At 50.7% G+C, this 26,012-nt stretch overlaps 1 protein-coding gene across 1 annotated transcript; it reads left to right on the top strand.

The window, feature by feature from the left end:
* The first annotated feature begins 2,270 nt into the window (after nt 1–2,270).
* On the top strand, nt 2,271–10,738 carry TAMALIN (trafficking regulator and scaffold protein tamalin). The gene is made up of 8 exons (XM_007518235.3): nt 2,271–2,654; nt 4,630–4,679; nt 6,548–6,602; nt 6,693–6,795; nt 7,992–8,085; nt 8,190–8,256; nt 9,016–9,082; nt 9,499–10,738. Exons 1-8 carry the CDS (start codon nt 2,406–2,408, stop codon nt 9,990–9,992), a joined length of 1,179 nt encoding a protein of 392 aa, XP_007518297.1. The 5' UTR covers nt 2,271–2,405; the 3' UTR covers nt 9,993–10,738.
* Nucleotides 10,739–26,012: the final 15,274 nt, after the last annotated feature.

Below are 26,012 nucleotides of genomic sequence, written 5' to 3'. Positions count from 1 at the left end.
CTTAACAGTACATACACATGTGCCACTCTCGACCACTCGGCAGCCTCTGTAACCCAGTGCCTGGCCCACCTGACACCAAACGGGGCTTAATGGAAAGCAGAATCACACTTGTCTTCTGTCATGGGAGAAGAGGGACATTTTCTAACAGTTTCAGAGATGACAGGCTCTGGAACCAGGTTGCCTGGGTTGAAGTTCAGCCTTGTTGCTAAATGGCCTTGAGAAAGTTGCTTCATCTCCCTGGGCCTCAGCTTCCTTCTCTGTCTCATCTAATCTCATCTCGTCTATCCAGGATACCAGTACCTATCTCATAGAGTTATTAGGAGGCACAAACAAGTTCACACATGTATGTAAACACATGGTGTTCACGTGCACAGTAAGCAGTCAATAAGCGCTAGCTACAAAGGCGCAGAACGTGTTTAGGAAGACTGGAGGGAAAGCACAAGGTAGAAATACCCCTGACCTGTTTAATGGTCAATGTGAGGATGTGGTGCCTCAAGTTAGTGGTGCTGCTACTGCTCGATGGTGTCAGCTGCTCTTCAGACGCCAGTTCTGACCTTCTACTTCCTCCTCTCACTTCTTATTTGGGTACCACTGACGACAGAGCTGTCAGTGGAGAGAGCCCCCCTCACGCACACTCTGGCAGCCACAGTTACATACAGGCAGAGGGCTGACCCTCAGAGCACCAGGAGCTGACGAAAAGTCTGTCCAGGAGAGACCACTCCTAACACACAGGGGAGACAGGCCAGAATTAAATCCACTGCTCTCTGAGCTTCCACACTCCTTGTTCCTTCACCCAGCAAAGAGGAGGCAGCCTCTGGAAATTCCTTCCGGAGCTGCTGTGTACAGGGAGACCTTCCCAGTCTTTTCACTTCTCAGAGATCTGCACACGCAGGTCATGGGCATCTGAGTCCTCCCTCCTACAGGGACCTCACAATTCCCACTCTCCACACCCAGAATTCCCCTGCCCAGGCCACTGCCTCTCCCCTGCCTAAATATTCCTAGCTCTCGGGGTCAGGAGGTAGCGCAGCAGGTTGAGCGCAGGTGGCACAAAGCGCAAGTACTGGCATAGGGGTCCCGGTCGAGTCTCCCGCTCCCCACCTGCAGGGGAGTCGCTTCACAGGCAGTGAAGCAGGTCTGCAGGTGTCTTTCTCTCCCCCTCTCTGTCTTCCCCTCCTCTCTCCATTTCTCTCTGTCCTATCCAACAACAATGTCATCAACAACAACGATAATAATAATCACAACAAGGCTACAACAACAAGGGCAACAAAAGGGGGAAAATGGCCTCCAGGAGCAGGGGATTCATAGTGCAGGCACTGAGCCCCAGCAATGAACCCTGAGGCAAAAAAAAAAATTCCTAGCTCTCCTAGAATCTTCCTCTTTAAAACTCTAAGCCTGCCCTTACAGCCCTCATCCCATGATTCTCCAAACTCACCCCCCCCCCCAAATTTTTTTTGTTGGCCTCCAAGATTATTGCTGGAGCTTGGTGCCTGTACTATGAATCCACTGCTCCTGCTGGCCATTTTTTCTGTTTTGTTTTTTAACTGGATAGGACAGAGAAATTGAGAAGGGAGGAGGAGATAGAGGAAGACGCCTGCAGACCCGCTTCACCGCTTGTGAAGCGACCCCCCTAAGGTGGGAAGCGGGTGGTGGCGCTCTATCCTTGTGCGGGTCCTTGCGCTTCACACTACGTGCGCTTAGTCAGGTGCGCCACTGCCTGACCCCCTCCCCCCAATTTTTTTTCTTTTCCTCCCTTTCATCCCTTCCCTTCCTCTTTCTCGAAATATTTGTATAAAGCTGGCATGACAGCGCACTTGAATAACGTGCTTGCTTTGCCATAGGCACCCAGTCCCCCACGGCACTGAAGGAGACTTCAGTGTTGTAGTGTCTCTCCTGTCTTTATGGGAAAAAAAAAAAGCCTAGAACAGCAAATCCGCAGTGATGAGAAATATCGAGATACAGAGAGATTGAGAAAATAAGAGAGATGCTTATTTATTAATGAAAAAGGCACGGAGAACCAGGACATCACTTCTGGTGATCCCAGGGATTGAACCTCGGACCTCATGCTAGAGTCCAATGCATTATCCACTTCGCCATCAGCAGGGCGTCCATCCCCACATTTTCAAAGCTCCTGCAGACCCCTCTCGCTGCAAACCACAGTATCCCGGGGACCCCTAGCTCAGCGACGACAACCACCCCTCCGCAACTAGATTTTGCTCAGATCACAAGTTTCCTGGGCTGGATCGGCTCCGGGCGATGCGGGCGGAGCTCCGGGAAGGGGCGGGGCCAGCAGAGCCCCCCACACCCTAAGCCCCACCCCGCGCTGCCACCCTATAAAGGGTGGTGCCCCGCGCCCCGCAGGCGGGCATCCCTGAGCGCCGAGAGCAGCCAGCCGGGGCGCCAGAGCCATGACCCTCCGCCGGCTCAGGAAGCTGCAGCAGAAAGAGGAGGCGGCGGCCACGCCGGACCCCTCCGCCTGGGCCCCCGACTCGGAAATCGCTCCCGCCGCCCCGGCCGCGACCCCAGCGCTGGGGGCCCCAGCCGCCGCCGCCAGCCCGGGGCCCGGGGACGAACTGTACGCGGCGCTGGAGGACTATCACCCGGCCGAGCTGTACCGCGCGCTCGCCGTGTCCGGGGGCACCCTGCCCCGCCGAAAGGTGCGTGCCCCCACTCAAGAAACCTCGACGTGCCTACACACACGCACACGCACGCACACTCTCTCTCTCTCTCTCTCTCACACACACACACACACACACACACACACTCACACACGCACACACACTCACACATGCACACACACCATTTTCCTTCTGACCCCAACCAGCACGGAGCCTCAGGGCCACCCTTGGGCCCTTGCTGGCAATCGACCCCCTCTGGAGCGCGCCCCGCTCCAGTGCCGCCCTCATCTCGTCGGCCCCCCGCTCCTAGCCGCCGCCCGGTCTCGTTCCCCTCCTTCTGCGGCACCCGGCGCTCCGCTTGCTTTCTGGCCATTCCTGAGGTCCGGTCGAGAAGCCTCCGGACTCTCACCCGAGGCTCCTGCACCAGAGCTGGGGACGCGGTGCTGGGGTCCCGCCGCGCCCGGCTAAGTTCGGGATCGCGAGCCGAGGCGAGGGGAGCAGGGGGAGCGCGCTCTGCACCCTCTACTCCCGGGAGCTCGCTCTTCCGAGGGGGCGGCCCTGCTTGGGAGGTGCGGGTACGAGGCCACCACTCTCTGGACCTGAGCCGCCACCGGACGCGGTGGGAGGGGTCGCGGGGCGCCCACAGGGCGCCCGCGGGGCAGGAAGGATGCGGGCCGCGCCCGCCCTCTGACTCCTTCGTGAGACTCTTCCTCTGCCCCATGGGAGACCTGAACGCTCAGAAGAGGGTGAGGGGTACACAAGACTCAGGTTAAGGGGGGCATGGGTGGGCTTTCCCCGCTTGCCCTCTTTTTTTCCTCCCCTTGCTCCACCCCCAACAATGAACAGCTTGTTGAGGATTTGCATTTTATGAAAATCGAGTGGAAAGACAAAGGGGTCTCTCTATGCTCCATGGTCCATTTGGGAACCGTCCCCACCCTGAGGCCAGTCTTTGGTTCCTGGGAAAGAGCTCCCTTCTCTTCCTGGCCCTGAGACTACCTAGGGAGAGGGTTAATGGGAGCACAAATCAGGAAGGCCCAAGGTTGTTAGGAACATAAGGCCCTGGGGCTGGTTCCGGACAAGATTTATTCTAAGAACCAATAGTTTTGGGAGGAAGAGACACTGCAGTAGATTCTCAAGGATTATACAGAGGCAGGAACCCCCCCAACACTGTCCTTGACCCCAGTGGGGGAAAAAACTCTGTCTCTTCTTAAGTGTAACAAAACTTTAAGGACAAGTCTGACCTAAGATCTGTGTATGCGTGTATGTGTGTGTGTGCGCGCAAGTATACCGGAAAGCAACAAAACACATGATGATGTTGTGACCCGGGGTGGGGGGGAGCTGGATACAGCAGACCACCTGCAACTGGTTGGTCCCTGAAGTAGCCTATACTTTAGGGGAAGATGCTTGTCTCTTCTCTTCCCTGCCTTTCCATGTTCAGGCTGAGCTAGCCAGCCTTCCAGTCTTGGGTGCCTAGCCCCAGCTCCCTGAGCCACTATCTGTGTTTGAGAAGATAGGAAAGTCCTCCATGGGCAGGGTTGGGGTGGGGTGGGAGTGTCTCTGGGGTGCCTTGACAGGCAAGAGGGGCTGCTTTGGGGAACATCTAGGGGGAGCCTCTGTCTCAGCTTACTGGGCCTGGGCAGGCTTGAGCCCCTCTGGATATGTGGCCAGGGTTGAAATTATTCTCCAGAGTAATAAAACTGCCTCTCCCCTCCCCCTGCACACACACACACATACACACACTCCCCTGGGAACCTGCACTGGACAAGAAGCTTATTCATTGGACTAAAGTCTAGGGAGAAAGCTATGGAGTGACACTGAGAGTGGTACTCGTCATATAGTTAAACCAGCACCAAAGCAGATGAGGACCTTGAGTGGACAGGCTTCAGGAAGTGAGGTGCTGGGTCCAGAATTAAGCCCAGGTGAGCCACCCCTGGCCCACCTCGAGTAGAGCTGAATATCTGCTCAAGGACACTCCTTCTCTCATCTGCTCCTTCCTAACTCTCTTCCTGTCCAGGGCTCTGGATTCCGCTGGAAAAATCTCAGCCAGAGTCCTGAACAGCAGCGGTGAGTCACACCCACCCTCCTTGCCCCTGCTCTGGTCCAAAAGGATGAGGTGCTGAGGTGGGGAGTGGGGGGGCGACAATAGCATATAACCACTCAGCTCAGCCAGGGGAGTCACTCCCACCCTTTTAGTGTGATTTCTAGCTGAGTGTGAGGGGTAAGAGGGCTGTGTGGAGGGGGTGGCAGAGAAAGGAGGTAGGGACTTTTGAGTCATCAGGTGCTCTTCAACCCACCCCCAGGCCCTGCCAGTTACCCCTGATTAGGAGAGCTGGATCTAGGAGGTGGAGGAAGTCCAAGTCTGTGTCTCCTCTGCACCACACTCCATGGGCCCAAGTCAGAGCCTAGCTGTGTCCAGCAGCTTGGGCCTGGCTGATCCTGCCTCCAGAACTCAGTCCAATGCTGATCCCCTCCCCAGTAACCCCAAAGAAGGATCAAAGAAAGGGGAAGAAGTAGATACTGATCTTGCTCCACTCTACCTGAGTCCTGTCCTGAATTGCGCTTCTTCTAAAATGGATCAGCACACTCCAGCTAGCTGGCCAGATTGGTCTGTTTAGCCCTGGAGCTAAGAGGGTTTTTTTTTTTTATGCTATAAAAATATAATGGGAGTTGGGTGGTAGTGCAGCGGGTTAAGCGCATGTGATGCAAAGCGCGAGGACCGGCCTAAGGATTTGGTTCAAGTCCCTGGCTACCCACCTGCAGGGGAGTCGCTTCACAGGCAGTGAAGCAGGTCTGCAGGTGTCTATCTTCCTCTCCCCCTCTCTGCCTTCCCCTCCTCTCTCCATTTCTCTCTGTCCTATCCAACAACAACAACATCTATAACAACAACAATAATAACTACAACAATAAAATAGCAAGGGCAACAAAAGGGAAGATAAATAAATAAATATTAAAAATATGTAACAGAACCACTGCATTTTCTTACAAAAAGAAAAAGAAAAAATATATATGACAGAGGCTAAACTAAGCTTGCAAAGAAAGCCTAAACTGTTAACTAGTTGGCTTTATGCAGAAAAAAGTTTGCCAACTGTTCTGAAACCAGCCTAAACTATTAACTAGTTGGCTCTTTACAGAAAAAAGTTTGCCAGCCGTTCTGAAACCAGAGAGCACTAGGACAAACAGAAGTCACTCCCCATACCCCTACATACACAAGGGGTGGCAGTGATCAGAGCCAGGAGGTGCCCAGGCCGGGCCTGAGAATTGCTGCCGTACATTTGGTGGCTATCTGGGTGAGGTCTGGAGCTAGGGTCTTGGTCCACTGCATGTTTTGAGGCTTGGAGACCTGACAGGGCCTTTGGAGACTGCTTTAATTCTGCCTCTGGCAGGGCGGGAAGGAAGGGGGTGGGCAGAGGAAATGCTGGGCTCCCCAGCAGGCCGGGATCTGGAGTAGCTCCAGACCATTGTGTCCAGTGGGCAGGCCTTCAGTGCGGGAAGGGGTGGCCTCAAGGTTCCCCTCCCCCAGCCCTCACATCTGGTGGGCTGGCCCCACCGCAGCTGGGAGGAGCAGCTGTGGTCTGGACTGAGTCTCCTGACTGGTCTCTGGGGGTGGGGCCAGCCCTCTCCCCAAGACTCTGAAGCAGAAGAGGCTCCAGGCTGGGGCCTAGTTGGGGGCCTATACTAGTCAGTAATAGTACTCTGGGGCTCCCTAATGAGCTGGGGTGTGGTTGAAAAACTTCAGCTAGTCCACTCCCTCTAGGGGCCAGTCATCCTTGATAGCCCCCACAACTGGAGGCTGTATTGTTTCTGTACTATTGGACGAAGCTGACTGCAGCTAGACAGAGGGAATATTCTAGCAACCTGTGCTGGGAGTATGATGTGGGATCACTAAACTTCTTGACAGTCCCAATGAGATGGCCCCTCTGTGTCTCCTGCAGGAAGGTGCTGACTTTGGAGAAGGAGGAGAACCAGACCTTTGGCTTTGAGATTCAGGTAGAACTGGGGATGGAGGGAGAAAAGGCTTGGGAGGCCAGTCTAAGGGATGAAGGCCTCCCACCCCAACCCCCACCCCTTATATTACAGACTTATGGTCTTCATCACCGGGAGGAGCAACGCGTGGAGATGGTGACTTTTGTCTGCCGGGTTCATGAGTCCAGTCCTGCCCAGCTGGCTGGGCTCACACCAGGTGGGGCCTGACCCCAGGACACAGGGCTCTGGGAAGTAGCATGACTTCACTCCCATGCCAAGGGTTTAAGAAATATCTTTTGAAATCAGTCCTCCCTCTCCCTCTTCCTATCTTGGCAAAACCAGCACTTACTGTGTGATCTTGAACAGTTCCATTTGCAAAATGGTCCTCTGTGATCTTTGATGACTTCTCAGAGGTTACCACACTGTGGTTAAGGGATTCCTGAGCACAGAGCCATGGCCTGGTAAATGGCAAAAGCTTCAGCTGCTGGTCAGTCCGTCATTAGCAGTTTGTCATGAACTCTGTTTAATATTGGGCTATGTCGCCCACAACCTGTCCAAATCTGGGGCTTATGTGTTACTTGCTCTAACAATGAAATGATACCTCCAGTAGGAAACCCTAAAGATCTGCCAGATCTAGTCCCCAGGTCCCTGAAAAGGGCAGCCTGAAACCCCATGAGCTGACCTTCCTCCCCAGTTCTATCACAAGGTTCTCCCTTTATCTCTTTGTCCGCTTTCTAGCAGTTGTTAGTAGCCACGTGATAATACTGCAACTTTGCAAAGTGGTTTCACATCACATCCACTCTCCCACCTGGTCCTCAAGGAGTCACTGTAGGGATCCACAACCCTTCCCCCCCGCCCTTTTTTAGAGATAGAAATGATGCCTTGCCTGCCTGAAGATAGGTGGTTCTGCTGCAGTGACAAAGGGTGTCAGATGCAGATACCTCTCAGACCTAGGGCTAATCTTAATGCCTAGCATACTGCTTCTTACCTTGCCCCCTTCTTGTCTCCACCAGGTCTCATGGTAGGGCCTGTGGGTTGCCTAGAAATAACTGACTCTAGACACAGTCCAGGATTCCTGGGAGAGTTCCACCTTTAGGACAGAGCTTTCTGAGGATGTGGCTGTCTAAGGGCGCTCAGCACCTTGGCTGGGACACTAAATCTGGATAAGCTGGTAGTTCTTATGGGCATGGTTCTTAGGGGCTCATGGCTATGGTTTTGTGAGTATGCACTTTGGACAGAGCAAGAACTGTCTCAAAAGTTCTCCCTACAAACAAGCAGAGCAGGAAGTGAGAGTTCAGGGAAATTCTATTGGCATTATCACCCCTTCCTTCCTTTCTGGCTAGGGTAGGGAGCTAGAATTCTTCCAGCAGGCGCCACAGAGCAGGTGATGATGACCTACTCTCTGCTTGGCAGGAGACACTATCGCCAGTGTCAACGGCCTGAATGTGGAAGGCATCCGGCATCGAGAGATTGTGGATATCATTAAGGCTTCTGGCAATGTCCTCAGGTATGTGCAGGTGCCCAGGTCCCGGGGATTCCTGAGCTCAGCCTCCCTGGATGCTTCCATGCACACTGCCACAAACTCAGCCTTTGATCTTCCAACCTCCTCAGACTGGAAACGTTGTATGGCACGTCCATCCGGAAGGCGGAGCTGGAGGCTCGGCTGCAATATCTGAAGGTAAAGTAAGCTGGATAGTGTCTGAGCTCTGTCCCCTTCAGAGGTCTTGCAGGCCCTACACTTTCTGAGGAGTCATTTAGCTGTCCAAGGCTATTCTTATTGCATTATTATCACTTTTTAAAAATCATTCTACTTCTTTTTTAAAAATATTTTATTTATTATGGATAGAGACAGAAATTGAGAGGGGAGAGATAGAGGAGAGAGACACCTGCAGCACTGCTTCACCACTTGTGAAGGTTTCCCCCTATAGGTGGGAGCCAGGGGCTTGAACCTGGGTCCTTGTGCACTGTAATTAATGTGCTGTCAACCAAGTGCTCCACTATCCAGCCCCCATTATTATTACTATTACTATTATTCTATTAGAGCACTAGTTAGCTCTAGGTTATGGTGGTGCCCAGGATCAAACCTGGGATCTTAGAGCCTCAGGCATGAAAATTTTGTTATTTCCCTATCCCATAAACTTTTTTTTTTTTTTTGAGAGAGAGAGATGCAGAGTGAGAAAGACACAGAGAGAAACACCAGAGCACTGCACAGCTATGGCTTATTGTGGTGTGTGGGGCGGGGATAGAACCTGGGACTTTGGAGCCTCAGGCTTGAGAGTCTCTTTGCATAACCATTATGCTATCTTCTCCCACCCCCATAAACCTTTTTTCACCTCAAAATTTCTTCTGTCTGTTCCCTGGTCTCTCTGTCTATACTTTTCTCTTGCTAGTTTTCAGCCATCTCCTAACAGTATTTGGGCTGTGGGTTCTTTTGCAGCAAACTCTGTATGAGAAGTGGGGCGAATACAGGTCCCTAATGGTGCAAGAGCAGAGGCTGGTGCACGGTGAGTTGATTGGTTGTGAAAGGACACTTGTGCCTCTACAGACACCCCTATTTAATCCTTGCCCCCCCCGAAAAAAACTCTGTAATTACTTCCCTCCAAGAAGAAAAAAGCTTTGCTGAGCTATTCTCTGGGTACAGAACTATGCTGGGCTGGTGCAAACACACATATCTGTAGATTATTCTTAAAGCTAGCCTTCTGAAGGGAAGTATTAGTAGGCCAAAGAGCTTGTTTCAGATGACATTCCATGACTCCTTGTCACAAACATTTGCATTTCTAATTCCTGTTTTCCTGTTTTACAGAGAGGGGGTGGGACTCAGGGTGGTGAGCCCAAGGCCACACAGATGTCACTAGGAAGGAGCTGAGGTCCCCTCCTACGTGCCTTCTGATGACAGCTCTCCCACTCCTCTCCCTTGCAGGGCTCGTGGTAAAGGACCCAAGCATCTATGACACGTTGGAGTCGGTGCGCTCCTGCCTGTATGGGGCAGGCCTGCTGCCAGGCTCACTGCCCTTTGGGCCTCTGCTGGCTGCTCCCGGGGGTCCCCGAGGGGGCGCGCTACGGGCCCCGGGCGACGCTGAAGACTCCGTCTACCATACGTGCTTCTTCCGGGGTGCAGAGCCGCCTGCACTGCCGCCCCTGCCGCCCCCGACACGTGCGCCCGACCCTGGCCTCTCCGAGGCCCCCGGCGCCCCCGCCTCCCGGGCGGTGCTGAGCCGCAGCGCCAGCGTGCGGTGCGCAGGCTCCTCCGGCAGCGGCGGGGGCGCGCCGGGCACGCTCTGGACTGAGGCCCGGGAGCAGGCCCTGTGCGGCCCGGGCCTGCGCAAGACCAAGTACCGCAGCTTCCGCAGGCGGCTGCTCAAGTTCATCCCCGGACTCAACCGCTCCCTGGAGGAGGAGGAGAGCCAGCTGTAGGGGTGGGGTCGGGCGAGGGCAAGTATTTATTTTATTTATTCGTTCCAGCCAGTACAAAAAGGGGATGGAAGCCAGGGGGACCTCAAGAGCCCAGAGCAGCGGGAGAGGGTCCTTGCCAGTCCTGGCGCCTTGTGTCCTGGACCCAGACTCTTTTACTCCTCCCTGAAACCACAGTAGAAGCTGGGGCAGGGGAGGACCAGGAGAGCTGGGGCTGGGCGCCAAAAGTGGGGCGTGCCATCCTACATCAGGGTCAGTAGTGCCTTGTGGAATGCCCAGGATAACTCCCTCTTGGGGGACCCAAACCCACGAAGCCTTCTTTACCTGAACCTTCTTTACTGAACCTTTACCTGAACCTTCTTTACTGAAGCCTTCTTTACCTGAAATGGCCTATGGTTGGTTGTTCCCCCACGTACACACACACACACACACACACACACACACACACACGCACACTCCATCTCCCCCCACCCCACCCCCTCAGTTAACCAGTGGGGCCCTGAACCAGGGGCATAAGGTGCTGGTCCCTCTCCCTCCCGGCCGTGACCCTAAGGGCTTGGCCCCTCCCAGGGGGGCTTGTAACTAAGTTGGGTCCTGCCAGGCAGGGGTCCTGGATTCTGCACCCCTTGAGAGGTAGGGACAGGGATGAGCATATCCACGTGGGGTGGAGGCGACCCAGACTGTCCCACCACTTGCATAGCATTGTTTCTGAACCACAGACTATATAAAATGGACTTTTTTTTTCTTTTTGCATCTGTGTCATCATGGTGACTGCTGAGAGGGAGGACCGGGGCAAGCTCTGCCTCATACCCCCCTGCTCCACACTTGTGCACGTTGTATTTTACATCTTGTTTATTGAAAGCCTGTGGCCAAGGAAAGTATGTTCGTGCGCGTGCGTGTGTGTGTGTGTGTGTGTGTGCGCGTGCGCGCGCTCGTGTGTAAGAAAGGAAGAGGGGAGATAAGGAGGGATTTTGACTTGCATGTGTGAGCCTGAACTGGAAGCCCCACACCCTCTTCAGAATGCAGGCTTCTTGTTTAAGCACATCCCTGGAATACCCACAGCAGGTGGGGGCCTAGGCTTTCTAACCATTCCTTTGTAAATAACTGCTGGGCACCCTTTCTTCCTGAGTTCTGGGGTGTCCCAGAGAGATGAATGCTAGGCCAACAGGAGACCTTACACACCCACCCACCCTTTGACAAGCCCAGTCACTTCTGTGCTCTTGAAGCCCCCAGTGGTTGTCCAGTACTCCTAGAATAAAATTCTAGGTCTGGGCTGGGATATCAGATCCCACCTGCCTTGTTTGCTGTCTTTCCCTCTCATGCTGTGCTCTGGCTAGCTGGCTGGACCTGGTGCACTTCTGATGCTCTCTGTTGGAGTCTGTGCACTTGATCTTCCCATCGCTGGCTCCTCTGTACTTAATTTGCTTCCCAAAGTTCTCCTCACCCAACTCAAAATATTCTCACTCGCCTCTGTGGCAGAGCCCTATGGGTTTTGTTTTTGCCTGCTCCTCCCATCCCTTTAGGATATGCATTAGTAGAACCTCAACAGAGAGTTGGGCAGCGGCACACCTGGTTAAGCACATGTAGTACTAAGCACAAGGACCTGCTGTGCAAGGATTATGATTCAAGCCTCCGGCTTCCCACCTGCAGGGCAGATGCTTCACAAGCTGAAAAGCAGGTCTGCAGGTGTTAAGCTTTCTCCCTGTCTTCCCCTCCCTCTCTCAATTTCTCTTTCCTATATAATAAAATGGAAAAAAAAAATGGCCTCCAGGAGCAGTGGATTCATAGTGCCGGCACAGAGCCTCAGTAATAACCCTGGAGGCAATAAATAAATAAAAATAAAAACCTAACAAATACAGTGCATTCTCAAACCACTTTTGAAATGATTCAGGCATGTAGCATGGCTAGGATCACACAAGTAACTGTCATAGCTGAATCTGGAACTGAAGACTCCTTCTCTAGTGTTCTTCCCTGTCAGTAGCCAGCACATAAGGCGTGGCATAAGACAAGTGTAGGATTGGCACAATAGCTCACTTGGATAGTGAGCCTGACACAGGTTTGAGCCTGGCCTCTACCACATTGGAGGATGCTTTGGCACCATGGTCTTTCTCCCTCTCCCTCTCTCTCTCTCTCTCTCTCTCTCTCTCTCTATATATATATATATATATATATATATATATATTCTCTGAAAAAGCTTGGAGTGGTGAAATCTCAGCAAAAACAACAAAAAGATGGATATGAGCCAGGGTGATAGCATCAGGTTATACAAAAGGACTTCCATGCCTGAGGTTCCAAAATCCCAAGTTCAATCCCCAGCACTACCATAAGCCAGAGCTGAGCAGTACTCTGGTTAAAAAAAAAAAAATCTAAATTATATTATCCCACCCAAGCCACACTACCTCCTACTCTCCTGCACTACTGCCCTTTCTCTCTCTTTAAAAAACTTATTTATGAGAGATAGAACCAGAGCATCACTCTGACATATGCTGTGCAGGGAATGGGCCCTGGTACCATTTATTGGATAAATACAGTCAGAAATTGAGAGGGAAGGGAGAGATAGAAGGGAAGACAGACACCTGCAGCATTGCTCCACCACTTGTAAAGCTTTCCCCCTGCAGGTGGGGACCAGGGGCTCGAACCTGGGTCCTCATGCATTGTAATGTGTGTACCACCACCTGGCCCATGCATACGTATCTAATGCACTACTCAGTGAACCATCTCCTGGGTCTCTGCCTCTCTCTTGAATGGGTTTCTGCTTTCTCTCTCACCCCTGGGCCATTCATTCTTTAAACAGAAGTCAGGGCTATCTTCCCAAAATGGAAACCTGATTACAATTTTCCTCTGCTTAAAACCCACTGTAGTTGGCAACTTCCCACTCTGCTTCCCATAATGATGTATTCTTAGCTGAGTTTAGGTGAGAAATTAAAAAAAAAAAAACCACTGTAGTGGTCTGGCAGGTGGCACAATGGGTAGAACATTGGACATTCAAGTGCCTTTGCCAAGTATAATCCTCAGCACTGCATGTTCCAGAATGATGCTTTGGCTCTCTCTCCCTCTCTTAAACAAATAAGCAAGCAAGTAATTCTTAAAAAAAAAAAAAAAGAAAGAAAGAAAGAAAAAAAACCCCATTATAGCTTTCTCTAGAAAAAAAAACTAAACTCTTTACAGTGACCTATTCATGACATGCTATCCCTTCAGGCAGACCGCTTACATAACATAGAACTTCCTCTGAGCTGACAGCAGACACACTGACCCAACAATTTGCTAACTGGGAGGCTTTGGGTGGTACATGACCTCTGCCACTCTCTTGGGATAATGTTGCAGGATCTGGTCCTTTCAAGTTCAAATTGACTGTCTTTGCATATTTCTTGTCATATTCCAACCACACTACTCATTCTGGACCTATTATTCCTCAAGTATGTCAGGGTCCTTTCTGCCCTTGGCCTTTGCCTATGTTGTTTTCTTTGGGTGGAACACACTTCTTTGCAAGATAGGTTCTGCCACCCACTAGATACAGTGAAACAAATATCACCTCTTGGGAGTCTGGCAGCGCAGTGGGTTAAGTGCACATGGCACAAAGCACAAGGATCCCAGTTCGAGCCCCTGGCTCCCCACCTGCAGGGAAGTCTCTTCACAAGTAGTGAAGCAGGTCTGCAGGTGTCTATCTTTCTCTCCCCCTCTGACTTCCCCTTCTCTCTCCAGTTCTCTCTGTCCTATCCAACAAGGATGACATTAATAACTACAACAACAATAAGAAACAAGGGCAACAAAAGGGAAAATAAATATTAATAAATAAATAAAATTAAATGATTAAAAAAAAAATATCACCTCTTCAGAAAGTTTTCCCTTATCTGATCAGAGGTAGTTTATGTCCCTGTTAGTCTTTTTAAAAAATTATTTATTATTGAATAAAGGCAGAAAGAAATTAAGAGAGGAGAGGGAGGGAAGAAGACAGACACCTGCAGCCCTACTTTACCATTCATGAACTTTTCCCCCTGCAGGTGGGGACCCAGGTCCTTGCACACTGTAATGTGTGCACTTAATGAGATGTGCCACCACCTGACCTCCCCCCACCCCGTTAGTCTTTATCTTGACATTATTTTTTTCTTTATGTTTCTCATTCCCTGTTGACAATTATGCTAGCTTTTTTTTTTTCATGTCTGTCTTTTTCCTCCTAAAGCAAGACACTGAGTCTTGTTTCTCATTGCCCCTCCCAGGGGGCACACAGCAGGTGCACAATAAATGCCAGTGACTCCTGAGGCCAGCCCTGCTAAGGGGTGACCATCCTCTTCCACCTCTCATCCAAGGTGAGAGGGGGTGAGGAGGCCCCTTCCCAGCTTCATCTGTGGCTGGTGTCTGTGGGCCCCTCACGTGAAATCCCTTCAGGGCTGGGTGTTACCTGCACCTGGCTGCCCTGCCCACCCTGTGGGCCCTGGGGAACAAGAACATTTGATTAAGAAAATGGAGCTTCCCCAAGCACATGTTTGAACAGCTGCTCTGTAGGGATGACAAACAGCAGCTCCCAGGGGTTCAGGTTTAGGGGAGGGCTTCCCCACCTCCCTGCTGCCTGGAGACCAGCTGTCTGGACACAGCTTAGCACCTCACTGGCGGTGGGGTCTCCAAGCCCCCCACCCCCTGGGTCTCTTGTCTTGGACTAGATTCCCAGCTTCTCTCCTACAAGACTATTTTCCCTTCCCCCAGGCAGCTAGTCGGGTATGATGTCAGTGCCCCTCTTCCAGGCTGAAGGGGGTGCCCAGGGCGGGGCTGAATCCCACCTCTCAGCTGATGAGATGACGGCACCAGCACAGCAGCCTCCTGCCGTGTAGGTGGGTGACAGGGAGTGACTAATGTGTGAGCTGCGATGCTAAAAATTAGCCCAGGGATCGTGTTTGGTGGAGGGGTGGGGGTGGGTGGGGACTGAGTGGGGACTGGGACTATTGTGTAGTTGGTATTCCCCTGCCCTGTCTCCCCTCCTTCACTTCCCACCAGCCTTCTGGTCCTCTCCAAGCCTTGGGAGACTCTGCCTCCCCCCCAACAAAGCCAGAAGGGATGATCCCCACCCCCAGGGAGGAGAGAGTGAATATCAGGCCTCATTCATAACAGAATGAGACCAAGGCCTGCAGATGGAGTGCTGGCCCCCATGGAGCCACATCTGCCTCCATCTCCTCAGTACAATGGCTGCCCACCTTCCACTTTAAGCTCCCTGGTTTTCCCCATTTTGTTCAGGGGAGTGCTCTGTCCAGGGTGAAAACAGTCAATGCACAAAGACAGGGATAGGCACCCATCAGCAGGCTGGAGCTGAAGGTAAAGACTAGGGCCTGTCTCCCAAAGCACCATGAACTCTCAAGCCAGAGCTAAGCATCTCCACACGCATCTCCTCTTCACTTGGGCCTCACATCAGAGCACAGTGCTGTGTATTACTGCCCCCCTTTTACAGATGGAGAAGCTGAGGACTCCAGTCTTTCAGATCTGCCCTAGAGATTAGACTGGGAAGAGAAAGGGCTTCCTGGAGGTATGAGGGTGGATCAGGGCTAAGATGATCAAAGAACCTCTCAAGCAGTGGGACTCATTGTGGGGAAGGAAGGAGGGAGTGTGGAAGGCAGGATTGAGGGAACTGAGTCTGATATGGGTCAGAGAGCAAAAGCAGGAAGTCAAAGAGTGGAATGCTTCTCCCTCTCTGATAGGTGGGCTAGTGGAGGGTGGTGAGAACACACCCATCAGGGTTGAGGATGGGGCTCTTGTGACTTGGGAAAAAAAAAAAACCTGCTAGAAGGACTGGACCCAGGAACATTCCAGTTTTCAGAAGATAAAGATGAGCTAAATGTGAGAAACTGGAGAAGAAGTGGTCAGACTGGAGAAGTCACATTCTGAGCTCCAGATAGTCACTTGGGAAGTTGGGAGGTGAGAGAGGCTGTGAGGCTCTCCAGGGGAATCAGTTTAAAGTCCCACATCAACAATTGCAGGAGGTGGCCTAAGGGAGGAATAGAATAGGGCAAGGGGAAGGTTTCTCATTGGAAATAGGGTTAGATGAGACCTAGAGTAGAGCGGGCATGCCCGACCCCTGCTGGTGACCTAAGAGCAGTGTGCCTCTTTTAGCCCTGACTTAACCCTTTCAGGGGCTGTGAAAGTGACTCTCCATCTTTTCAACCCACTTCTTCACTTCCTCAGCTCAACTCCACACTCCTCCAGAGTGGAGCCACACAGTTTACCAGAAGCTCCTGGTAATCCCTGGTGACCTCTGGCCTGCAGTGCCCCTCTCTCCCCTGGCCTCACTTTAAACTCCCAAGAGTGTACTTTTTCACTTATTCCTCTGTGACCTCATGGTGCCTAGCCCTGGGAGAGCCTGGTACTCAATGGACCTTCAGATAGCATAGAAAGCAAGTATGTCTGAATAAATGAATGATTTTAGAAGGTAAATGTTTAATTTCTTTCTTCTCCTTCTTTAAAACAAAGCACTTACCAGCTCTGGCTTATGGTGGTGCAGGGAGGATTGAACCTGGGACTTTGGCATGAGAGTCTTTTTGCATAACCATTATGCTATTTATTCCCACCCCTAACTGTGTTTTATGTTCCTGAAGTTTAGCCTTTCAGAACACACAAGCTTATGAAAAGAATAAAAATTGTGCTGATGCTGTCCCTTCTCTCTGAACCTCCTTCCCCCATTCAGCAACCCCTGAGTGACAACTACCCCCCTTCCAAGCTCCAACACACATAGCACTTCTAACTCTGTAGCTATCACTCAGATGGAATACCTTGCTCTCAGAGCTCACTTTCTCTGTGACCCCTGGTTAAGTGACAGCAAGGCAAGTCTTTGCCAACCACAGCAACAGAGCTCCTCGGGGACATTTAACAGTAGGTTGAACCTACTTCTCCCCCTAAAGATTCAGATTCAGGGGTTCTGAGTATCAGGATTTTTAAAGACACCCCAGACAATATATATATATTCCCAGATCACTGCTCAGATCTGGCTCATGGTAGTGCTGGGGATTGACCTTGAGACTTCAGGGTCTCAGGCATGAAGAAGGTCTTTTGCATAAACACTATGTAATCTCCCTCAATAAGAATTATTGACAGACGGTTGAATGAAGATAATTCTGGGGGGGGGGTGTTTGCTATCCTAGGGAGTTGAGGACTCTGTCTCCCACTGGCACAGCTTTCTGCTGTGGGGGACAGCTTTCTGCCCCATGGAGTAAGCTTTGGTATATGTAGTTCTCTCACAGGACACACCTGTGTCTCCTACTTTGGTTGGAGAGGATGGTCAGTATAGAGCATGGGTGTCCCTGACCTGGGAGCTCACTGGGAGTAGCCAGTGTTCACAGTCGAGGGGAGAGGGCAGAAATCTGGGGCTGAGGAGCAGACGGCTAGGGTTTCCTGTTGAAAGAGTTGTTGGGAGTCAGTGTGGGGATACCGTGTGTGTGTGTGTGTGTGTGTGTGTGTGTTTGTTGGGGTGGAGAGAGACACACAAGACTGACCATCAAGTTCTAGACTTGACTGAAGCAGCGGAGTGGATGTGGGGTGAGATGTGTGCACTGCGGTGGGTGAACTGGAGTCAGCTGGGCATTCTATGCCCCATCCTGGCCCACTGTGAGGATGAGGGCTGGCTTGAGGGGGCAGGTTCCAGCCTAGGAGTGCGGTATCGTCATAAGCTACCGTGGGGGTGGAGATGGGGACTGGGTTGTGTTTTGCTGGGAGCTGGGAGGGAAGCAGGTGGCAAAGCCAGAGTGAGTAACCGCCTCCCCAGAGCAGCAAATCCTGCTGCCGCAGGAAGTTCCACAGACATTCTGCACTCCCGCCCCCTCGCCCACTCGCGGACCTTCTCCTGGCACCAGAGCACCCCCGCTCCCCACCACCGCTGACTCCCCTGGCTGCAGCGGACACGTGGAGGCTGGGCACATTTAACAGCATCGTGGACCCCCTGCTCGGTTACCCTACCCCTGCAACTTCCCCGGAGGCTTCCCCACCACCCTCTGCCTCTGGTTCTACTTTGTCAGTTGCCCCTCCATCCTGACACTCTCAGAATTTTAAGAAGCTGGGAAGATGCCCTGTCGCTCAGTTCTCGGCTCCAGGGCCCCTCCAGGGAGGGGCATGCCCCAGAGGGAGCGTAGCCAGGCAGGTTTGCTGGGCTTTGGAGTGACGTCGCCCTCTACTGGGTACGCTCGGCACCTGCTTCACTTCGACTTCATCGCGCGTCCTTGTCCAATCCTCGTGGCCACCTCGACTTCCTTGTGCACCAGCCAACTTTTTTTTTTTTTTGCCTCCAGGGTTATAGCTGGGGCTCGGTGCCTGCACTACGAATCCACTGCTCCTGGTGGCCTGATTTTTCATTTCTTGGATAGGACAGAGAAATTGAGAGGGAAGGGAGAGATAGACACCTGCAGTCCTACGTCCCCTCCTGCAGGTGGAGAGCCAAGACTCGAACTTAAATCCTTGCGCGGGTTCTTGTGTTTCATACTATATGTGCTTAATCGGGCGCACCATGTTGCACCACTGTCTGCCCCCCCCCCCCAACTGTTTTCTTTCTTTGGTCTAATTCTTCTTCTTTTTTTTTTTTTTTTTGCATACACTATGAATCCACTGCTCCGGGAGCCATTCATTCCATTTTATTGGATAGGACAGAAAGATTGCGAGGGGCGAGGGAAACAGAGAGGGAGAAAGAGACACCTACAGACCTGCTTCACCACTTATGAAGCGACGCTCCTTCAGGTGGGGAGCCGAGGGCTTGAACCTGGATCCTTGAGCGGGTCCTTGTGCTTCGTACTATGTGCATTTAACCCGGTGCACCACCGCCTGGCCCCCCGACCTCACCCTTCTGGTCGCAGCTATACTACAGGGTATCTGCAGAACAGCAGCGGCTTCCCTGGTCCTCGGTTGTCTCCCCTGTTAAATAGCAGTAATAACAATTGCAGAATGAAAGAAAACACACTGTAAACTGAAAAGGAGCACCTGGGTCTGAGATATGGTTACGATGAGCGCCGAGGGTTTTCTCTCTAGCGTTTTTTTCGGCAGTAGGGGGTGGGGAATGGATGGTGGGGGTGGGGTGGAGAATTACCTCTTGTCACCAGTCACTAGTGGACAGAGAGGCATACTTTATCGCTAGAGAGCACCACATTTTGATATATTGCCTTATAGTATTAAAATATATATTGGCCCAGGAGGTAGCACAGTGGGTAAAGAATTGGACTCTCAAGCATGAGGTCCCAAGTTAGGACCATAGTAGCACATATACCAGGGTGATGCTCGGGTTCTTTCCCTCTCTCCTTCTATATCTCATTAATAACTCTTCAAATATATACATGTGTGTGTGCTTTCATTCAAATGTGATATATTTAATGTGTTGTTTTATGCCTTGCCTTTTTTCTTTCATCCAACATTTTAACATTTCATAGTTAAAACCTGGATTCTGGAATCAGGTAAAAGAAAAAATCCAGATTCAAATCCTTGATCTGTGACTTTATATTTCCATCCTTAGGCAAACCACATGACCTATACCTTTCTTTTTTTTATAATTAAAAAAATATTTATTTATTTATTCCCTTTTGTTGCCCTTGTTGTAGTTATTATTATTGTTGTTGTTGTTGGATAGGACAGAGAGAAATGGAAAGAGGAGGGGAAGACAGAGAAGGGGAGAGAAAGACAGACACCTGCAGACCTGCTTCACCACTTGTGAAGCGACTCCCCTGCAGGTGGGGAGCCGGGGGCTAGACCCAGGATCCTTGTGCTTTGCGCCACCTGCACTTAACCCGATGTGCTAACGCCCGACTCCCTACCTATACCTTTCTTAGCCTTAATGTTCTCATCAGCAAAATGGTTCTAGTGCCAAAAATACTCATATCATAGGCTATGGGCACAGCTGACTCAGTGCAAGTTAGAGCTCATATTCTGATATTCTGACTCTTCTCTAGTCAGGGAGTTCTTGAATTGTGCCCTGATCTTTTCTTTTCTTTTTTCTTTTTCTTTTTCCTTTTTTTTTTTTTTTTTTGCCTCCAATGTTATTGCTGGGGCTCGGTGCCTGCACCATTAATCCAGTGCTCCTGGAGGCCATTTCCCCCCCTTTTGTTGCCCTTGTTGCTGTAGCCTTGTTGTGGTTATTATTGTTGTTGTTGATGTCATTCATTGTTGGAGAGGACAGAGAGAAATGGAGAGAGGAGAGGAAGACAGAGAGGGAGAGAGAAAGATAGACACCTGCAGACCTGCTACACCACCTGTGAAGTGACTGCCCTGCAGGTGGGGAGCCCAGGGGCTTGAACTGGGATCCTTATGCTGGTCCTTTCACTTTGTGCCACGTGCACTTAACCCGCTGTGCTACTGCCCGACCCCCTCCTCCTCTTTTCTACATACTCTGTGATGATGAGAAAGTGGAAGATCTCTATCTCTAGGTTTGTCCCCATCCAGCACTGCTACCTGCCACATGGATCTCATTATGCCTTCTGCATTCCCAGAATCCCCCCTTTTCAGTACTCTCCATTTCTCCATGGCTTCGTCTGCCTTTTCTCCAGATTAGGACTCTCTCACTGCCCTGGGCTTCCTTCTCTATCCACTCCCCCACAGTGAACTGTCTCAGTTCAGTTATAACTAGCATCCATTCTATGTCAATCTTTAATACTTTTTTTAAAGATGTGCTTATTCATTAGTGGTAGAAAGAAGGAGATAGAGAAGCAGAGCATCACTCTGGCACATTGATGGGGGAGCAAACTAAGAACTTCATGTACTGTCCATGGAACCACCTCCCTGGCCACCATAGTCTAACCTCTAAGCTACATGGCATTATGTTCTGTAAGTTTTTATCTATAGCACTCTGCCCCATGCATCTCTATGGAGGACAAGAATTTGATCAGTTTTCTTTTTCCCATCACTGTGATTTCTAGAAGACTGTCTGGCACATAGTAGATCTTGCATAGACTTTTGTGTGAATCTGAATGAATCCATCACCCACATTCCTTCCTTAAAAAAAAAAAGGCACAAGCCTCCTAGGAGGTTGTACAGTGGGCTGAGAACAGGACTTGCAAGCATGAGACCTTGAATTTAATTTCCAGCATCACAAATGCCAGAGTGATGGCCTAGTTCTTTCTTTATAGACACCAGAGTTATTGCAGGAGCTCAATGGCTGCACAACAAACTCACCACTCCCGGCAGCCATTTTCCCCCTTAGTTGATAGGACAGAGAAAATGAGAAGGGTGGGGGAGATATAAATGGAGCAAGAGAGAGTCACCTGCAGTACTTGCTATAACACTCGTGAAGCTTGCCCTCTGCGGATGGGGAGCTGGGATTCAAACCTGGGTCCTTGCATATAGTAATATGTATGTTAATTAGGTGTCCCACCACCCATCCCCCTCTCTCTTTCATAAATAAGTAATCTTTTTTAAGGCAACAGATGGGACTCAGGCGATGTGGCTCAGTGGTAGAATGCATGCCTTACATGGTAAAGGCCTGGGTTCCATCCCTGGCACCATATGAAAGCAACAAAGACAAAACACATGGAATTCAATAGTTGGTAGACTAGTCCTCTCTCTTTCTCGCTCTCTTCCTTTCTCTCCTCATAAAAATAAATTGAACCAGGGTTGGGCAGCGGGTTGAGTGCACGTGGCGCAAAGTACGAGGGCTGGCATAAGGATCCCGGTTCGAGCCCCAGGCTCCCCACCTGCAGGGGAGTCGCTTCACAGGCGGTGAAGCAGGTCTGCAGGTTTCTATCTTTCTCTCCCCCTCTCTGTCTTCCCCTCCTCTCTCTATTTCTCTCTGTCCTATCCAAAGACAATGACATCAACAACAACAATAATAATAACTACAACAACAAAACAACAAGAGCAACAAAAGGGAAAATAAAAAAAAATAAATTGAATCAAGGAGATAGTATTTAAAAAGAAGTGTGAGGAGATAGCATGATAGTTATGCAAAAGACTTTCATCTCTGAGACTCAGAGGATCCAGTTTCAACCGTCAGCACCAGTATAAGCCAGAGCTGAAAATGTGATAAATACATTTTTAGGGCAGCAGTCCAGTGGGTGCCACTTATTTCCAGTAGAGGGCACCACCACACAGCATTTTGGATTTCCTGGGACTGGCGCTTGTTCTGGTGTTTATAAAGCCCACAGGTGTCTCTTTCTCTCTCCTTTTCTCTTTCTCTCCCTCACCTCCATTCTGCGGGTGCTCAGACTGAGACCAGAAGCAGGAGGGCCCCCTGTGCTAATCTGCCCTGGCAATGTGGAACTGGCGTGCCCTGGAGAAGTCAGGATATCCTGACTGCTGTCCTGGACACACCCCTCAGGAGTTGATGCTCTGGGCAGTTCACACCGCATCCTGGGTGTTGCAAAATAAGAGCAATGACATGAGCATCACTGCCCACTCCCTGGTTTGCTGGGAGGCCCCGACATATGCACTTGTTCACATGGTGGCGTGAGGCAGGCTTAATAAACTTGTTGGGATTCAGTTAGCACCTGACAAATGTGACAGCAGTACAGCCTTCGAGGTGTGGCTGTGTGTCCATGAGTGCTTAGAAGTCAATTCTAAGAGGCTGAACTCAGGGCTATATGTGCTGCTGTGGGCAAATTATTTAAGGAGTATGTGTGGAATGTTCTGTGAGTCTAAAGAGCAGACAAACAGAATGTATGCAAACAGTTAGTAATAGCAGTAGATTAGCAATGAAAGGGGAGCAACTGGAGGGTACTTAAAGGAAATTACAAAACTGAATGAAGGTGGATTTATAAAAGGAATTAAGATAGTTAAAGAGAGCAAGAAGTTAAAAATAACAACAACTTTCCACTAAGAACTTATTAGGAACCAAGGCTGAGGAGAGTACTCTCTAAACATTGTCTAATTATAGCCAACACTTAGATGGTGCTGACCCAGTGCCAGGCACTGGTTTTAGGTCTTTATGCAGAGAAGCCCATCAAACCCTCACCATCCAAAGAGCCAGGCAGAATCACTGTCTCCAGCCTACACATGAGGAAACTGAGGCAGAGAGCTTAAATAATTTACCCACAGCTGCCCAGATAACCCTGAGTTCTTTCTCCTAGAATTAACTTCTAAGCCCTCATAGACACCACCACACCTCGAAGGTGGTCCTGCGGTCACGTTTCTCAGGTGGAAACTGAATCCCAACAAGTTTATTAAGCCTGCCTCATGCCACCATGTAAACAAGTGAATTTGAACTCTGCTCAGTCATCAAATGGTACCTCCTCAACCTTGCAAGAGTCAGGAAAGGGACTGTGAGGTGGGTACAGGGTATTCTTCCAGAGGCCAGCAGCAAACACCTGCCTCCTGTGGGATCAGAAAGAGTCTGATCCACCCTCTGGGTCAGGTCGGGAAAGGGGAAGTGGAAAGGGTGCTAGAAGCAGGAGATGGTGTGATTTCCCCAAGGCCTGTGAGTCCCCACTCCACACATTTCCAGTTAGAACAGGGACTGGCCTGACAGTGGGTGGTGGGAACAAGCCTTAGCACAAGCCCCCTCCCCCCAGCACCACCTCCCCAGCCCAACCCTTGGCTTCCAGCCTGTTACATAAGCTGTTCCATCCTTAGGGACTGGAAATAGCTGGGGGTGCCCTGAGCTGGGCAGGGGGCATGATGAATGGTCTTGGGAGCATCAGCTGACACTCTGAAGTGACCTGAGGGACTGCCAGTGGCTCGGGTTACCCAGCCCTCCCAGGAAAGAGGTCCTGGCCGGTCTGCAGAGGACAGTTCCAAAGTGACTCTGTGTCTGGACATTTATGGTACTACTGAAGGATCCTTCCACTCACAGGCCTGAGCACCAATGCAGCTCACAAGGTAACCACTGCAGCCTCCCTGACACAGCCAGAGAAAGTGCTTTGATTTCTCTGCAGCCTATAGAGGAGGACTGGGAGTTCTGCCTTTCTGGGCCTCTGCTAAGGGCCCAAGTAGACAGCAGTGCAGCCTGAGAAACTAGGGGTGGGTGCTGGTAGGTACAGAAAGGTAGAGGTTTCAGGATCCACCATGTCAGGGCTGCACTCCACTCCCTTCCCATGCCTCCCATGTCACAGCCCCCTCTGTTACTGCACTCCTGACTCCTGGGCCCAGGGGGTGCCCACATACCCTGATGCCCAGTGCAAGGGTAGAACTACATGCTCATCCAGAGACAGGTACAAATCTCTCTACTCCTGAGAGCATGTGGGGCAGACCTGGCATGAGTCTTAGGGCATGGGAGGGCACATTTTACTTCCCCCCCCCTTATTTTCTATTGAATATGACAGAGAGAAATTAAGAGGGGTGGAGGAGACAGAAAGGGAGAGAGAAAGACACCTATAGACCTATTTCACTGCTCTTTTTAAAAACCATTTCTCTCTTTTTTTTTTTCCTCCAGGGTTATTGCTGGGGCTCAGTGCCTGCATTTGAATCCGCTGCTCCTGGAGGCCATTTTTCCCATTTTGTTGTTACCCTTGTTGTTGTTGCTGCTGTCGTCGTAGTCATTATTATTGTTGTCACTGTTGTTGTTGTTGGATAGGACAGAGAGAAATCGATAGAGGAAGGGAAGACAGAGAAGGGGAGAGAAAGATACACACCTGCAGACCTGCTTCACCGCCTATGAAGCAAATCCCCTGCAGGTGGGGAGCCGGGGACTCGAATCGGGATCCTTATGCCGGTCCTTGCGCTTTGCGCCATGTGCATTTAACCCACTGTGCTACCACCCGGCCCAAATCTTTCAGTGGGGTGGGCACTCCCAGGAAGCAAGGCCTTGTTTATTCCATCACCTCAGGATTTACCCACATGTAGAAAGCCCAAAATTGGATACATGTGGAAATTTTATAAATAAAAATGGAAGGTGGGTGAGTTGCCTCATTGCTAGTCTTCTTGGGGCTCAGAAATGGGGACGGGACTACCCACCCACCCCCAAACCCCTTGCAGCAGTTTTTCCTGGAGAGCCCTGCTTATGTCTTCCTTTTCCTTGCTAGCCCCTTCCCCCTTGTGTCCTTGGTGGAGGCATAGGAAGGGTAGGTCTCAAAGCTAGGGTGGACAGCTAAGGATCCTCACCATTTGCCACCACAGTGGAGGAGGGCTTGGACTCCGGAACCCTCTTGCCTATCTCTATTTCTCTCCAGGCACTCTTCCAAGAATTGTGTCTGGTAACCAGAGCTGGCTCCCAGGTGACAGACAGAAGGAGCAGAGACTGTTGCTGGGCAACCAGACAGCACACAAGATCCAGCTAATCTGGTCTATCTGGCAGGCAGGCCAGGCACCCCACAGCCTCAGAGCTGCTGCTTGCTGACCATCAGGAGATTTTCAGAGACTGAGTCTTACCAATTTCCACTTCTTTCTGATCCAGCAAACCCCAAGGGTTAGCAAAAAAAGAAGAGTGCTCAGCCCAACACTCTGCCTGAGTTCTTGGGCTGCAATCACTGGCTTCATTCTGCCCTCCCCTTGACAAATACTTCTCGGTTTAGAGATATTTCCTTGGAAAAGCATTATCTTATCCACTCCCCACCTTTTAAATTACTCTTGATTATCTCACTGACACCCTACATTTTGTCATCTCTCCCTGGCACTGATTTACTTATTTGCAAGATGGTTTAACATTAACCTTCAGTTGAGTCAGGAACAGGTGCTGTGTCTATACGGTTCTTTGTCGCTCTCCCCAAACAAAAGGGTTGACCTAGGTGGCCTCCAACAGTTTTCAGCATCTCTTTACTTCCTTTTTAATTTGATCTAATTTTTTGCACCATTTCTTAAGTTCACTGGATTTCCAAGCAGCAGGGTCTAGGGCAGAGGTAGCTAGCATAAAGGTTATGTAAAGAGACTCTCATGCTTGAGGCTCCAAAGTCGCAGGTTCAATCAATCCTCCTCCCCTCAACCCCACAATCATACACCAGAGCTGAGCGGTGCCCTGGTTAAAATAAATAAATAAATAAATAAAACTGTTCTAGAATTAAAGACACTGGCAACTGGCACTAATTTACACCCCATCTTCCTTAGGACTAACTGGACCAGGTTTGGTCCCAAGAGTATTGCGGGACCCCGCCAGTGACTCCATTCCCCCCACATTTCATCAGAGCAAAGGTGCCCATTTACACTAGACTC

This window comes from Erinaceus europaeus, chromosome 7 (assembly GCF_950295315.1).
Source record: "Erinaceus europaeus chromosome 7, mEriEur2.1, whole genome shotgun sequence".
NCBI classification, from domain to species: Eukaryota; Metazoa; Chordata; class Mammalia; order Eulipotyphla; family Erinaceidae; genus Erinaceus; species Erinaceus europaeus.
The sequence above is the reverse complement of the archived record's forward strand: the minus strand, read 5'-3'. Positions and strand labels throughout refer to the sequence as shown.

Bases quoted from the DNA above. Each gene is read 5' to 3' on its own strand.
- TAMALIN (XM_007518235.3), top strand. From the start codon at position 2,406: ATGACCCTCCGCCGGCTCAGGAAGCTGCAGCAGAAAGAGGAGGCGGCG. The intron at 2,655-4,629 runs GTGCGTGCCCCC...CTTCCTGTCCAG, and splicing joins GCACCCTGCCCCGCCGAAAG to GGCTCTGGATTCCGCTGGAA. The intron at 8,086-8,189 runs GTATGTGCAGGT...CAACCTCCTCAG, and splicing joins GCTTCTGGCAATGTCCTCAG to ACTGGAAACGTTGTATGGCA.